The sequence below is a fragment of the Nestor notabilis genome, unplaced genomic scaffold (genome assembly GCF_000696875.1).
Source record: "Nestor notabilis isolate BGI_N333 unplaced genomic scaffold, ASM69687v1 scaffold7294, whole genome shotgun sequence".
Taxonomy (NCBI): Eukaryota; Metazoa; Chordata; class Aves; order Psittaciformes; family Psittacidae; genus Nestor; species Nestor notabilis.
Genome location: NW_009926782.1, coordinates 43,921 through 60,125, shown reverse-complemented (window position 1 = coordinate 60,125; position 16,205 = coordinate 43,921). Strand labels below are relative to the sequence as shown.

The 16,205-nt window shown below is 42.1% G+C and overlaps 1 protein-coding gene across 1 annotated transcript in view; it reads left to right on the top strand.

Annotated features, from left to right (window-relative positions):
• RAB31 (RAB31, member RAS oncogene family) overlaps nt 1-16,205 on the top strand; it is a 46,290-nt gene that overhangs the window by 4,930 nt on the left and 25,155 nt on the right. Inside the window, exons 2-3 of the mRNA XM_010013741.1 lie at nt 5,810-5,889; nt 8,521-8,602. Of these exons, the coding sequence (XP_010012043.1) occupies nt 5,810-5,889; nt 8,521-8,602 (162 nt within the window). The remainder of the gene's footprint in view (nt 1-5,809; nt 5,890-8,520; nt 8,603-16,205) is intronic.

Here is a 16,205-nt window from a genome sequence, read left to right as displayed (position 1 = left end):
CCTGCTGAAAATAATGGGAATGGGCCAGGGAGATTCAACTGTAAATCAAAACTAAAGCACGGCCAATTCTGACAGTGGAAAGAATGGCTATTTTAATGTGCAGAAGCTGAACTGCCAAGTCAAAACCAGCTGTGCTTTACAGAGCTACTAGAATGAAAGGTCTCTCTGCATTTGCAGTTTTTGTAAGATTCGTTGATTATTTTTCTTCCCCTAAATTTAAACCGTGTCTTTGTACCTCAGATTTGCTTGGCCAGTTGCAGAGGTTTTCAGTGCCTTTTTTTGCTACTTAAAATATCAAATGCATTGATGATAAAGGACAGTTTTCCTCCTTTTTGGCAAATTCATACCAATTCAAGTGTTTTCGTCTGTACATCTTAATTATTCCAACAATGAAAGTTCTACACTGGGCAAGGTAAGGACCTCTCTCCTTCCTCTCTGCTGTAGCACTGGCAGGAGTCAAATTGATTTAACAAAGAAGAGAATTTAACTTGGGAAATCTTCATCGTAAACTGGCTCCTCTGTTATTTTTCAGTTAGTAATGAGCCACTCAAGAAATTTGTCTGGTGGCATAAATATGTGACAGGGAGCCAGGAACTGCTGCTTCCTCTCTGAGCAGGTCCTCTTCTGGGAGCATGGGACAGCTTTTTGACTGTACCCTTGTCCTGTATGTTTGATCAAGCCTTTTTCTTTTCCTTCCGCCCTTCAAATGTGTCTGAAAGATGACACAAGGCAGCATTATCTCACTGGAATGTACAGAGAAGATCATTAGTGAGCCAAACGTGGTTCCAGCTGGTATGCGTGATGAAGAAGCTATGCCATGAGGGGTTACACTAAATCAGCCCTGGTGGCATTGGTCACACCCTTTAAACCGCCGTGATCAGGGATCCTCGGAGGAAGGGCTGACCTGCCAAATGCTCATGATGCTTTGAAATTTGGGTGGGTTCGTAGGTCAGATTTTCGGGAGCTCCAGCACAGTAGGGCTCTGAGGGGTTCCCTTGTGAGGTGCAGGGGAGTCCTGCTGAGTTCTGTGGAAACCACATCAGCTGTGGGATCAGTTTGTTGCTTATCAGAAAGGGTAAAGACTTGTTGCTTTCAAATGTTTCTCATATTATTATTGAAATTACATCTGCTTACCTGTTCTTTTTGAGCACTTGGTATTAATACCCTCCAGGTTGCTAGGGCATGATCATTCTTCTGCTGTGTAAGACTAATGTGCGTTAAACCCAGACAGTTTTAATGAGACCTCTGCCTGTAGATTGTGTCTCAATGAATCTTGGTTATTACAAGAAATGCTTTCGAAAGGCAGACACTTTCAATCTGTAAAAATCTATACAAATTGAAATACCATGGATTGAATCCTGGCTTTATCTAAGCTGATGGGAAAACTCCCATCCTTCCAAAGGAGCCATTTGCTGGATCCTATTTTATAGAGATCAGTTCTCCATTACTTCTCAATGCAGATTTTTGTGGCAGTCATTTCCAGGGTATCTCAACCCTCTTTTAAATCCGAAATGGGAAGTTAGTCATGGGATCTGTGGTGGTTACAAGCCAGATGTTCTTTTATTTTTTTTTCTTACTTTGCAAGTGGGAGGACAGAACTAAGTATGTTCATTCTTATGTGAATGTGCCATTTCCTCATGTGAAGTATTCTTGTTTTATTTATGTTCTCAAAATCCTAGAGTCATAAAAGGATTTTTGCATGTTTTTTCCTAATTCTTTATATATATTAAAAATGCCCTATGTGTTAACATAGCACAGAAAGATTCTGTGTAGTCAAGAATAAAAAAGCTCTTGCAGCACTGTGCATAATTATAGGGCTGCTGTTTAGTCATCAGTCACGATACATGTGGAATTTTTTGTGAATTCATCATTTATTCTCTTTCAGATGTAAACAGAATTTACATGAGGAGTTTAGTTTGTTCAGCACAATAGGGCTTGACCCATCTGAATCTATTAAAAGCTGTTATAATATTAAGGCTAAAGACTAGCATCCTAATCAGGGATGTGTTTACAGGGTAGTATATTTCCCTACAGTTTGGGAAAGTACTTGGAGGACCGGGTCCTGTGGTTATGCAAAGATATAAATGAGACATCCAGATTTAAATTAAAGAGCTAAATTTTTCTGCATTAGTTTTTCCATCAGGATAAATGCATCTGGAACAATGGACAGAGGAATATGCCAACTGCCTATTTGTAATGGGAAAATGGTTTTCTTTTTTGATATATTGCTCGTATTGAACTTCTGCTTTCTTTTTCAGCTTTCTTTTTTTTTCTTCTTCTTTTCTTTTTTTTTTTTTTTTTTTTAATATAATCTTCCTCGGTGCTGCTGCAAATCAGCCAGAAGAAATCAGCAGCTCAGTTGTTGATTGCCTGCAAATGAGTTGCCAGCATCCTGCAATTCTGCTGGCTTGAAATACTGTCTCATCTCCTTTACAGTAATTTGAGCTGAGAAGAGCCAGGTGGGGTGCTTCTCCGTGAGCAGGAGTGTGGGTGGAATCACTGTGTTTTGTGGCACGCTGCTCTCCATTCTAGTGCTCTGAAAATCCTCATGCCCCTATCTGTGAGTAAGGGAATTTAGAAGAACAGAGATCGTCATCGGAGGGTTAATGGGTGAAAATCAGGAAATAGTCATGCTTGCACTGGGTCCTTGTGTTTATCAGAATCATCTGATACTGCTTCAGATTTCCAAATCCATTTTGCTGACCAGTGTGAGATTCTGAAGTTGTAGCTACTTGTGGTGAAGTAATAGCAGCTTGCTCACTGTGGATTACATTTTCTACTCCTTTCCTTCCTCACCACCCCTTTTGCTTATCTTGGTACAACTGCTATTTTGTAAGTGTGCTACAAGGCTTCTGAAGAAGAAAGGAGAAAAGCAAAGCATGCAGTTGGTCCCATGAGCATCGTGAACATCTTGATTCAGAATAATTATTTCGTATTTATTCCTTTCTTGCCACTCCTTTCATGGAGTATGCTCTTGATTGTGATGAGTCAATCAGTAGCGCTGAAACCCTTGGATTTTCCATGGATAAGGATTTTTCTGAAGAATTGCAATATCTGTTCCTTAAAGTGCAGTGTAACTCCTGAGATCATGCTCTCAGTTTCTGAGACTTGTCCAATTCACTCAGCTCAATACCACTGTGATCTTTTAGATAAGACAAGATGTTATTCTTTAGTGTATGTTTGATGTTTTATGTACACCAACATGGAGTAAAACAAAAAAGAAAAAACGATTGGAGCATGTAAAAAATCTATTATGTACTGCGAGTACAGTAACATGGACTGCCTAGGTAGTTCCAAATCCCACGATGGAATGACAATCACTGCCTTAAGTAGGAAGCTTTTTCTCTTTTACTTCTTTCCTCTCTGTGCTCTAATTATACTCCAGTAGCTGGCTGTTTGTATCCTCCAGGCAACAAAGCAGAAGCTGGAAGTGCTTGTTTAGCTGAACCCCTTGGTGCCATAAATTGCCTGGCTCCTGGAAAGCGCTGGTCATTGGCTGCCACAGTGGTCGTCCTAAAACCAGGTTTATTTGTGGTCCAAATCCATTGGTTTCACTGCAGCTACACAAGGGTTAAATTTAGCCCTCTCAGTAGTCCAAGCAACCCCAGGAGCTAAGTGTTATGAATGCCTTTCAGCTTGTTGAGGGCTATTGGTATGCCTGGTGTATGCTCAACTTCAGCTGTGCCCATTGCGAGGGATGCGAGAGCAATAGAAATGTTTAAAGTTCCTCTAACATTAGCATGAAACATTAGTAAGAGCCATGAAAGATGAAGAGGTAAGAGTTTCCAGGAAAATGAGCTAAGCTTTAATCCACACTTGTGGATGTCACATTGCTGCTAGAGAATCAGCTCCTCTTGTTCAGGAGCTGTAATTGCAGTTGCCCTTCTGAGTGACCTGTCAAGGAAGCTGAGGGATGCAGATGAAACTAAAGCATCATTGGGTCATGGGAGTCAATACCTAGCTTAGAATACAGTGGCAGAAACTCTGTCCCCACAAGAGGGAAATGTAATTTCTCAGACCCAGTGGATGGTAGTTCTGGTTTCTCCACAACATTTAAAATCTGGAATAATAATTAGATCCTCAGTTTCAGTGCAGAGCACTTTTTGTAATGTATTCTGCCACCCTGGTCTAGTAATTATACAGAGATGTCAGCTGGAATTGATAGTGAAGGCCAAATTTGGGAATAGCAACAGGATGTGTTGCTGCTATTGATCAAAGACTACGTGGCTGTTTTTATACACTGCTCCTGTCTTAGATCTTTTTTTCCTATTGATTGAACACGGTAGATAAACAACCGTCTGTGTAGCGTGAACATTTATTAGGGCTTTTAAGCTGACTAAGGACAGCGTTGAATTAAATATGAGAGTTTAAATGACAGTTTTCTAATAAGTGCTGTCTATAAAGACTTTGCTTGCAGTAGCAATAGAGTTCATTTAAGCATGGTAAAAGGAAATCTAAATACAGGCTTTTTTCATATGCAAAAAGAAAATAAAATACTGGAAAATTGATTACAGGAAAGGCTTTTTTATTTTTCATATACATGTAGTTAAGTGTGGGAAAAGGCTGCATTTTGTAACAGATAGCTGGGTACGCAGTGCTCTCAACAAACTGTATTGTGTTGACCTGGCACCTTTTGAGAAGCTTGTGTAAATTAGTCAAGTGTCTTAAAGTGTAGATGCAGATGGAACTACAAGGTGCAATTTGGTAGTTCTGCAATCACTTCCAACGAAATTAATAGAAAACTTTCTGTTGACTTTTTAATGAGTTAGATTGGACCCTGGGCTGTCATTGTTAATGTCTTGGAAAGGTCAGGATCGATTTCCTGGCATCCTTTTCATCTCTAAGGAGGCTCTTTGCAATTCTATGGGAGACATAGCAATATTGCTATTCCTCTTCCTTGATAAATCTCTGTATAATTTAAGTTGTTCTACCTGCCATCCAAGGCTTTGTGGAATAACAGAGGCAAACTGAAAAATGCTGAATTTTGGGGGAGTTGTTCGTATCTTAAATGCCTAAACCAGTATTTCTGCATAATGTCAAGCTTTCCCCTACTCCGCAGGTTATTCTGAATTTTATTCCAGTACTGTACTGCTGTTATTTTCCCTTCCTGATTGTAGGGGTGAAAAAAAAGAAAAAGAGTGTTCCTGCAAATGAAAGCAGCCTGCCACACTGCAGTGTAGAGAGCAGGTTGTGTTGCATTTAAAGTAACGCTGTTTCACTGCAGTCTAGTAGCACAACCTGCACGTGGATAGCTCTGGGGACCCACATCTTTGGTTTTCTGCCTTTTAAAAACCACCTGAAACCTCTGCAAAGTTTCCACCAAGCAGGCTTGTTTGTCTTGCCATGAAAAGGTTTCTTCCACTAAGTTAGTGCTGTCAGTGGTGTTTGGTGTTAGTAATCTGTTTTGGGAGCTTGCTTTGGCTGCCCTTTCAACCGTCTGGAATGAAATTATCTCTCTGGCTTTGCTGGGTCATGCACCATGTCTTTGACAGCACAGGATTTTCTTGTGCAAGTAAATGGCTATGCTTGAAGTACCACAGTCCTTTCACCAGGAATATAAAATCCACCCCCGAAAATACAAGGCTTGGAGAAAAAGGATTGTTGGGAAGAGGACCAGGGAGCTGCATTCACAATGCTGTCCTCTGAAAAGGATAATCCTTGTGGTCACTTTTCTTTTGAAATGTTTAACCTGCCTCACTGGCCAGTAGAGGGGATTTAATTTCTCAGCTTATGTAGAACTATTTCATCAGGTGAAGTGTTGATATGTAGGCTCCTCTGAACTCACTGTCATGCTTTCCTTTATTTTCAGGATACTGGGGTTGGGAAATCAAGCATTGTTTGTCGATTTGTCCAGGACCACTTTGACCACAATATTAGCCCTACTATTGGGTAAGTATCACACATGGTATCTTTCTTCTTCTATATGTTTTTTTAACTCACAGCCCTCTGCTGAGCTCCTTTCTTTTCCTTAGTTTCAAGTCTGTGAATACTGTACATCTTTTTTCCCCCCAGTTTACCAGTCTCACTCAACTCTTTATTCTCCTTTAATGGCTTTCAGCTCATGTTACGTGTTCAGAGAGTGTGGGGCTGCTCCAAACCAAGCCTGCTCTGCTCTCCCTGTTCTGGGAATACAGAGGGGCACTACACTTACTGTGTTGCAGCATGCTCTACTATGGAGAGGCTGAAAGAGCTCTCCCGTTCTCCTCCTGTCAACTGTGTCTCTTGAAATAGCCTCTTTTCTGGGGCTGTCCAGAGCCACGCTGTATTAACTTGTGTTGTGCATGGCCATGACTTCCAGCTGTTCTGTTTTATTTCACCCATCTTACACCAAGAGATTCTTAGATGTCTTGCTCAGCTGCTGTCCTTTTTGTCTCGTCAAGAGCTTCCCACTTTAGATTGTATTTTGGTTTTAGGACCTTAGGATTAAAGTAATTTTAGTTCCCACTGGTCAGCAAGGTATCAGATCTGATCCTGGGAGCTTAAAGAACTGAACCCCCACATCCCAAGAGGCTGTGATCTGCACAATGACCAGGACACCCCATAGAAGGGTAATGGCAAAAGACCCATGGGGAGCCCTTGTTGACACACATGTACCTGCATTGTGTGTCCTGCCAGGCTGGGCTGGAATATGGACAGCGTCTGTTTCTAGCTGTGGACATGCTTTTGTCTAGGTTTGGGATGTATCACATTATCCCTCCTTTCTCAAAATATGCAATTTAAACTAAGCATACTTAATTCATACCTGTTCTTCTTTAAAAACTGCTAAGCTTCCATGTGTTAGACTGTCAGAAGCTTATTCATTCTGTAGTTGATTTTAATTCCAATTTTTTTTCTTTTAACATCTTGGACACAAATCCATCAAGTCCAGTGTTAACAGGAATGTTTTGAAAATTCTTGTTCTCTTACAGGAAAGGAAGCTAATATGCAGTGATCATGAAGGTGTAATTTGGGTGGGAAGGACTGACCTGGCTTGTGTGTTAGAGCTGTCTTAAATCGTCTGTGAAGGATTGTTATTGATTGCTGTTTGTTGTTCAGAGGGTTAGACGATATCTTTTAAAGCTCTGCCTTTCAATGCGTGAAGGATTCTCAGCTGGAAGTTGAACGTTGAAGTTCCAGGGCAATTTTGGACTCCTGAATGTAATGAATAGAGAAAATGGACAGAGAGAAAGGAAGCAAGTAATGAATAACATTACTGACTAAAGGACACTTGCTTGCAGTGAAGGAATTGATGGGAACTTGAGTGGTTCTTTGCTTCTAAATCACCAGCAGCCTTTTTCCACAAGTAGTTGTTGTTGCTAAGTAAATGTCTTCTGCTAAAATAGAAAAATATTTTCCCTCTGTTAGATAATTATGAAAATTAAAGGGGTTTTTTTTCCATTTGAAGATTAAAGTGTGAAGGCTACCTTGCATGGGGGTGATATTACTTGTCTATACAGATAAAGTTTTTATTTTTGTTTTCTTCCAAATTAATTAAATGTTTTAAATATGCAATCCTTGCAATCTACAGTAGCTGCTGTGGCTCTAAAGTTCCTGTTTTTGAAGCTGTAAAGTGTTGTTCAATGCTTTGAGGAGAGTGGCAAGTGAAAACACACACCCGAAAACAACCAAAAAAATGCTGCTGCCTTTTTGGCCTTACTTAATATTTTTCTAAGCAGTGCAGTATTGTTAAATTCAAACAATTTACAGTTGGCTGTGGAGAAGAACTCTGGTATATCATTCTCAGGAAATGTTTTGATCAGTCATACATCATTTGATATCGTTCAGTGCTTTTGTAATGGCAGTGCATTATATCAAATGCATCTTTATGAGCCAGGAAAAAGGTTACCACAACAGATGTTCATCATACGTCCACACAGGATGGGGTGGGGGGGAATCTACCAGAGTTTGGCGGTCTCTCCTAGGCAGCTTTCAAATGAAATGCTGTAATATAGAAAAAGCTTATAAATTTGTAACCTTCTTTCCTACAAGAAGAAAAATCACACTGTGAAAGCATAGACAAATCGCATTCCCTACAAAAACCAGAAGCCACAATGACTTCATTCATCTGAGATGAGAGGGGGAAGAATTTCTTTCCATTTGTTCACCATATGCATTCCACAAGGTGACTTTTCTGTTCCCTGGTGATCCAGTATTCTAGGTTTAACTGAAAAATTGCACATTTGTTGCCTAATATGATGCTGGCTTTTCTTTTCAAATGCCTTTTTCTTGGGCCCGTATCACTGAGAAGATGAAGCTAGCTATTAGCAGAAGCTATGTGTGAGTGGCAGGAGCTTTTGTGTTCCTCGGCCCATGCACAAATGCCCTCTGAACCTCAGAGGCTTTGTCCTGCTTTTAAAATAGATACATAGGTATCATATATTTTATCTGAGAAAAGGGAGACTTTCACTTCTGCAGGCATTTTATCAAGGTTTTGGAGTTTCCCCATATGTGGTCTAACCTGTTAGATCTTGCTAAGGTCTGTAGGTTGCATATTCAGAGTGCTGGTCATGTTACAAACTACTGCTGCTCCCTTCTTTTCAGAGCATCCTTCATGACTAAAACTGTGCCTTGTGGGAATGAGCTTCATAAATTTCTGATCTGGGACACAGCTGGTCAGGAACGGGTGAGTATTGCATTGCTGTATGTCTTAGTTACCCCAGTCTCTTCTAAAGTGTTGGCATACTTTTTCTAAGACTTTCATCTTCAGAAGATTTTGTAAGTATAGACCTTCTTAATCTTTGCAAGGCTCTGCAAAGCAAGTGCTCAGCAGTCACCAAGAATATAGGTTCCAGTTTCACAGGTGGAGAAAATGCAGAGGCAAGCTGAATTGTCAGCCAGTTCCCTCAAGACAATTCAGGCAGTGCCCAAGCCATCTCCAGCTCCTCTCTAGTTTCATCGAGTTTAAGTGTGGCAGCTTTTGTTGGTGTTGGAAAGCACTTGACTTCCAGCACATGGGCTGGTGGGTGGTCTGAGCTTAGGTGGTTGACAAGAAGCTCAACATGAGCTGGCAGTGTGCGCTCACAGCCCAGAAAGCCAACTGTATGCTGGGCTGCATCAAAAGAAGCGTGACCAGCAGGTCAAAGGAGGTGATCCTGCCCCTCTACTCTGCTTTTGTGAGACCCCATCTGCAGTACTGCATCCAGCTCTGGGGCCCCCAACAAAAGAGGGACGTGGACCTGTTGGAGTGAGTTCAGAGTTGGCCACAAAGATGCTCCAAGGGCTGGAGCACCTCTGTTAAGAAGACAGTCTGAGAGCATTGAGCTTACTCAGCCTGGAGAAGAGAAGGCTCCAGGGAGACCTTAGAGCAGCCTTCTAGTACCGAAAGGGGGACTACAAGAAATCTGGAGAGGGACTTTTTACAAGGGCCTGTAGTGATAGGACAAGGGGGAATGGCTTTAAACTGAAAGAGGGTAGATTTAGATCAGATGTTATGAAGAAATTTGCTACTGTGAGGGTGGTGAGACACTGGCACAGGTTGCCAAGAGAAGCTGTGGCTGCCCCATCCCTGGCAGTGTTCAAGGCCAGGTTGAATGGGGCTTTGAGCAACCTGCTCTAGTGAAAGATGTCCCTGCCCATGGCAGGGGGATTGGAACTAAGGTCCCTTGCAAACCAAACGATTCTATGATTCTATGACTCTGGGGTTGTCCTGAGTTGGGACATTGAATATGGGTGCAGATGGTGTCTGCTGTTAGCATTTTGGAAATCAGGAGCAGCAACCTGAATCACTTAGGGTTTTCATCTTGATTTTTCAAGTGCATGAATTGCTTAAATTAAGTAGCTTTTCATTTGGCTTTTCAAAACAAGCTGTAATGGAGTTTGTGTGCATTATGTTGACTGTATGTAAGCCTGGTTGGCCATTTGTTTCTTTTGATAGCCTCAGTGCATTAGCATGCAGTAATACGCTGTAGAACTGTAGAGTTCTCTTACTACATGCTCACATTTATCTTGAGAAGTTTGAAAGAAGTGGAAAACCCCATGCACATGTCTTAAAATACCTTCAGACTTTCTTGTGAAATTGCAGTGTTCCTGATCGTAGAGAAATGTAGCTATGCTCATGTTAGGCTCGGGTAAAATGAGGTGGTTATACAGGCTGTAATGTCAGTCCTCATACATCCCACTGTATTCTCCATACCTTGTATGTGAATTGCAGGCAAAGATTTTTGCTCTTAAGTGCAGGAAAGGCTTGTGTTTTTATTTACAATGTGCAGCGTGGTGTAAAGTAGTCCTGATGAAATCTATTGACACGTAGCAGTTCAGTAGGTTATTTATGATGGGAAAATGGATCTTGAAAAACATATTTGAAGTATAGCATATTTCCTTTCCTTGGATCTTGTTTGTTCCATTTCTGCATGGTCTGGAGCTGATAACTGAGCAATTATTGCAGGAGGTAGCAAAGGTTGAGTTTTTTCCCGTGGTTTGAGTTTCCTTGCTTATTCTCTCTTCCCTCTGCTGCCCTGCTCTGCTTTCTTTTCATTTTCCCTTTTAGCTCTTCAGCACACAAAACTCAGTTCTTGACATTTAGATGTAAGTATTAATCTGTTTTCCCACATAGTCTTAAGAGTCTCAAAGCTTTTCTTTAAAATAGGTGAATATTAATAAAGTCATATTTATTGAACTAAATGATGCCTCATTTGAGGCAGGAAATCTGTGACTGAGCTCTGATTCTTGGACACAAAGTCCATCCTTCCTATCTAGTCCCTTATGTTTCCTCTCAATTTTTTTTAAGCTCATAATTTCTCAAACATCTGCATTCTTTTGTTTTTTGGTCATGATGAGCAGTGACCACCACAAACCTTGTTAAATTGCTCAGAGTGTGTTACAGTAAGTTATGTTACACGTTTTCACGTCTAGTTGTAAATTGTAACCTCATTAAGCTGGGGACCACCTTTTTCTTTTCTGTTTGTACAATGTATTCCCAATCCTTCCGGAAACTGGGGTGATACAGTAAACAAAGTTGATGGGTGTTGAGTGCTAGCTACTGAGGCAGACAAGTTTCCCAAGGTGAGGTCCCCTGTTCCAGGTCATTGTCTTGTCCTAGAACATGCCCATTTTACAACTAAACATATGATGCATCTCAATACCTTACTTTAATTTGTATCTGGGATTTTGGTTACTTTGTCTTGTGTTGCTCCTTCTCATCTGCTATTCAGGAACAAATGTATCCCCCTGTTAATTTCTTTTTCATTACCCTCCTTACAACAGGGATGACCCAAAGCTTCTAGCCTAGCCCAACCTCTGGGTCAACTCCTGTTTTTCATAATATACTAATAAATGTCTTCTGAGTGGTGTTTCTGCTTTGAGACTTGTTGTTCTTCCCTTGTTCTTAGCAATTTTTCTGTGGGGCTTTATGTTCCATTGCTGTAGCCTGGAAGTTTCGTCAATGCTGATAGCTGTGTTTAGGACTTCCTGCTCTTTCAACATTGCCTTCCTTTGGCTTCGTTCTCCTAAATGCAAGGCCAAGCATAGGGCTTGTGTGTGCTTATTCTGGGGTCAGGGTGCTCTGTGCTTCCCCAGCTGTTGCTGTGTCCACATGCTGATGTGGAGCCTTCACAGCAGAGGAGCCCTGGGTGTGATTTAACTGAAGCCTTATTAAGCCATGAAAGTTAAGCTCAAACCTTAAGCATGGTAGAGGGGACAGGTAGAAATTACAGCAGCAGGGCGTCCGTGCTCCTCATTCATGAGTGTTCTCCTCCTTTTTCATGAGTTTGTCTGGGCAACAAACTGAGAAACTGCCAGCTTGGAGACTGTAGAGAAACCACTCATCAATACCTTAGTCACAAGCCCTTATGTAAGCAATGCTCTGTGAGAACCAGCGTGCCTCCTGGCTGCCTCCAGTTTTCTGGGAGAAACTGGAAATTCATGTGGCTGCTTCTGAAAAGCAGCCGTGTCCTGGGTGCTCAGAGAAGCCAGCTGGAAGCACTCAGCACCCCCTTGAGGCGTTAAATCAACTTTCAGATAGCCACTTGTAATATTGCAAGCCTTCGGAAAGGCTGGTCATTGTAGGGTTTAAAAGCTTTTAGGAACACCTGATTTAGTTGAAGCAGCTTCATATACAGGCCAGCCAGTCAGAGGTTGGTCATGGAGAACAGATAACTTCTAGTTCATATGGATAATAGATGCAATATTTTATTTCTTCTGTGTCAGGAAACTTGGAATTGTGGGCATAGTGAAGGAACCAGAATTGCAATTCTGTGGGGAAATAATGAGCAAATATCACTTCTGCAGAATGAAAATAATGCAGAAAAAAAGGAGATCAAAAGCGTTTCCATGATAGCCTTGGTGGGAGCAAAAGCTTGGCATGCTTCCTGGAGGAGACCCTGGAGAGGGGTAGGTGGCTCTCCAGCAGCTCTTTGCTGCGGAAAATTCACATGGTCCTTGATCACAAAAGGAGAGAGCGTCTTAATCCTTTTATCTTGTGGGTTTTTTTCTGCCCCCCTCCTCCCCCCTTTCTTTTTTTGATAGGGAGAACCTCAAACTGGCAGCACATTTAGCAAAATCCTCTACTTTTCTGTGCCTAAGTACTGGTCTGTGCAAACCCAGTTGCTTTGTGCTGGTGTGCTGTCAGAAAAGCCTGCCTTATTCTGTTTCTCAGATTCACTTTCCCTCCACCCCACCATCTTCAAACTGTCTCTCTTTTTCCCTGTCTTCGCTTTTCTCTCATCAGCTTTAAATTGTTGCCCTGGACTTCAGGATTTAAATGCACAACAATTATGTTGTTGTTAGTGAAGATTCCCTCCCCTAAGAAGAGTCTTTTCACAAGTTAGTTAATGATGTTTTTATTAGCATATATGGTGCTCTAAGTAGCTTCTAATTACAATGCTTTTTGTGAATACTTTGGGTGGCTGCCAGCTTTCCGTTTTGCCAGCTGAGGAGTATTGTAGCAAATAGTTAGGGAGCCTGAGGGCTGTGTTTCTAGGGCAGGAAAATTTATCTCCATCTTTTTAAAATTTAGTGTGCTGAACTCTGAGATTTTTAATTTTGTTTAATAGATGGAGCCTCAATTACTTGAGCCCAATTTAAACCTTGATAGGAATTACCCTGAGTTGTGTGCTTTTCTTTTAACTGCTCCATTTCCAGGCAACGGCTGACTGATGGGAGATCTACAGCGCTTTTTAGCCCCCTCTTTTCTGAGTGACAGTAGCTGTCCTGGTGATTCTGAGACACAAGTTAGGGCATGAAACTGCTCCTTGAGAGGAGGACTTGTCCTTGCCGCAGTCTTGACTGGGATGTATTCCCTAAAATGAGCAACCTAATGACTGAGCTTGTGGATGTCTCCTCTGAAACCAGACTATCCTGAGAGGAGTTGGCACCAATTATCAATGACTTGAATTACTTCTGCAGTCAAGATGTAGCATGGATTTTGCTCTACAGTTTTATATAGGTGATTCTGATGGTAGCCTACGGCTTAGCATCGAGGTGGTTCCTTGTACGTGGTGTAAGGACCTCCCTGCAGTGAGCTACTGCTTGCTTGCATGCTGCAAAGGTCAGCAGGTGACTTGGTGGTATGCGTGTTTGTGAGAGCACCAGTGGCATTAGAGCTAGGAAGTGAATATACGGCATGAAGCGTGATAAATTGTTTAGGAGATGCATGTGGATGTGTTTTTACTTAAACACCAACAAACTCATAGCATGTATAGCAGTGTTGGAATTTTTCCTTCTTCACTTTTAGAATTTTTATGTGTTTGAGAAAAATGCTCATTCTTCTTCAGTTTAGCAAAAAATACCTGTAGGCCAGAAACAGATGGATCTTTCCTGATTTATTCAGATTGTGAATCCCAAGAACTGAAATGTCAGCCTTCAATCATGTAGGGAAAACTACTCAAGGTTATAAAGTGCTAAGTGGTTTCTGATAGTGGCTTTCATGCATAACATTTTTCCATTCACTCATTGCCAGCTGAGAATGTCAGGAATTTTGTATCCCTCCCTGTGCTGCTTCTTGTGCAAGCAGCTTATGTGTTGGGGTAATCCATTCAACGGTTCTGGTTTTTGCCTTTACTCCTCTCCACACCCTGATTTTCTGTTTGTTGGCAGCTGCTGCCTCCAAGGTGACAGCAATGGGGCATGTAAATGCCCACACTTGGGCAAGTAGAGGCTCCTAAGTGGTGAAACGGGTACTCTTCATGGTACGTGGACTGCTTCAATGAGCTCATGCAACTCAGATGCAGTTGTGACAACCTCTGCCTCTTTCCCCATGGGGATCTGTGCAAGCAGTTAAGACAGGTCTCCTAAACAGGCTGGTACTGGTCTATCATGCTTTTCACCACAAGAACCTCAGCAGCTTGGGTTGTAGGAATGGGGGCCAAAGCATGAGGAGGAATGTGCTTCAGGTGGGTTTGGGGATAGAACTGAAGGGATTTGTGGTGGTGGCTGCGTGGCAGGAGAAATGGGCCAAGGACAGGAGGAATAGGACATCCAAAATCACTTCTGAAGGGGCTGGAGAGGGACTGCTGAGCGAGGGGACCAAGGTGTGTGAAGGTCTAGTCTAGAAAGGTGAGTTGCATGTAATAGGAAGGGAAGGCAGTTGTAGAGCTGTGTCAGTGCCCACACAGGTAAGCTTCTAGACAGAAGCTGTGGCTGTCCTTACCATTAATGGCACCCAGACAAAGAAAGGGTAAGGATCTCTGACCTTGAGCCAACTGGTTTGGTCTTGGCCACTCAGATGCAATGTGTGTAGTCAGAGAGCAACTTCTTAAGAATGGGAGTGAAATCTACTTGAATGATTACAGCTGTCAGGAAGCAAATCTTGTGCTGCTGTGCACCTGCAGGTGCTTGAAAAGACACTACGTGGGAAAATCTTAGCCAAATTCAGCCCTTGACGTGAGAAGGTGCATGACACTTGCTGGGCACTGGTCTGATTCTGCTTGCTCAATGCATTCTTACCCTTTCCAGACATGCTTGTAGGCAGAGTTATAATCCTGTTGCAGTAAGAACACATGATGTTCTTTGCAGTCTAGGATGGTAAAAGCAACCCAGTAGAGGAGTTGGGGGGTGGTTGTTGGGATTGGGTTTATCTTTTTTCCTCTTGGCTGTGGAGTTTGGAAGTGACATCCTGTTGTGGCAGTAAGCCAGTATTGGGGTGTAGAACTACAGGATGGTGCACAGAGCTGCTGACATGAATTAGTGTTCCCTGGTGTGCCTGCCAGATTGAATGAATGCTGACTGTCTTTGTCAGCCTCTATGTTAACAGGCAGGGGTAATAGTTTTTTGTTTCTGTGTTTATTTGGCCTCTCTCTTGCTTTCTAAACTAGCATTACTTGAGACATGGTTAAGAGACTTTCACAACTACAGCTCAGGCATGATTTACGTTAGGTTCCCTTGAATTGATTTTTCTCTTCTAAGTATTGTGATGTGGCTACCCTGTGGGGTTTTCTTCTTCCTCATTCTGTACTGCTAGTACAGAGGAAATGCGAAAAGCGTTACATACACAACCAAATATACCCCTCCATGATGAGCTGCCCAGGAAACAAAAAACAAAATATTACAGAGCTTTCAAATAGGTGGTAAATTCCTTAGTGGCTGGTTGCTTCCATTTTTCTGCCCTTTGCAAGGGCAAAGCTTCAGTGAGATGGCCAGATGAGGGGTTGCAGAATCCCAGAATACTCCTGGAATCGATGGGAGCAACTCTGGTTATGCTGAACATGCATTTGTACCACCTAAGACTGAATTTGTCCTCTGTGCTGCAGGGCCATACAGCTCTAAAGGTTGGGCAGCTTCTGGAGGGATCTGGAGAGAAAAGGGGACCTGCTTTCAGAGGAAATTTCATAATGTGCATGTGGGCTCACTTCTTCCTGAGTGACAGAGATGATGAACCACAAGAGCAAAGTGGATGTGTTGGTAGGGAAGCATGGGTACGAAGGTGCTCTGAACCCAGTTAGCATTGCACCAGAACTCACATGCCTGTGTAGGTATGTAGTACGCTGAGTGGTGTACTCTAAGGAAGAGAGTCTTAAAAGTCTGAATGAAGCTACGTAAGTCCTTGATTTTTAGGGTTTTTTTTGTCATGTCTTTGGTAAAATAAGTTTCGTATTTATATTTTGAATAGCCCTTTTGGCCTGGCTGTAGCTGTTGAATTGGAAGATGTACCCCTATGACTTAACTATTGCATTGCATGGTTTAGTAACCTCAGCCTCACAAGTTGCTATTAACTCCTACTAAAGCAGAACAGGCCTAATTAGTGATGAAGTGGATCAGTATTTGCAAATAGGCAGATGTCTTGTTGATACTGA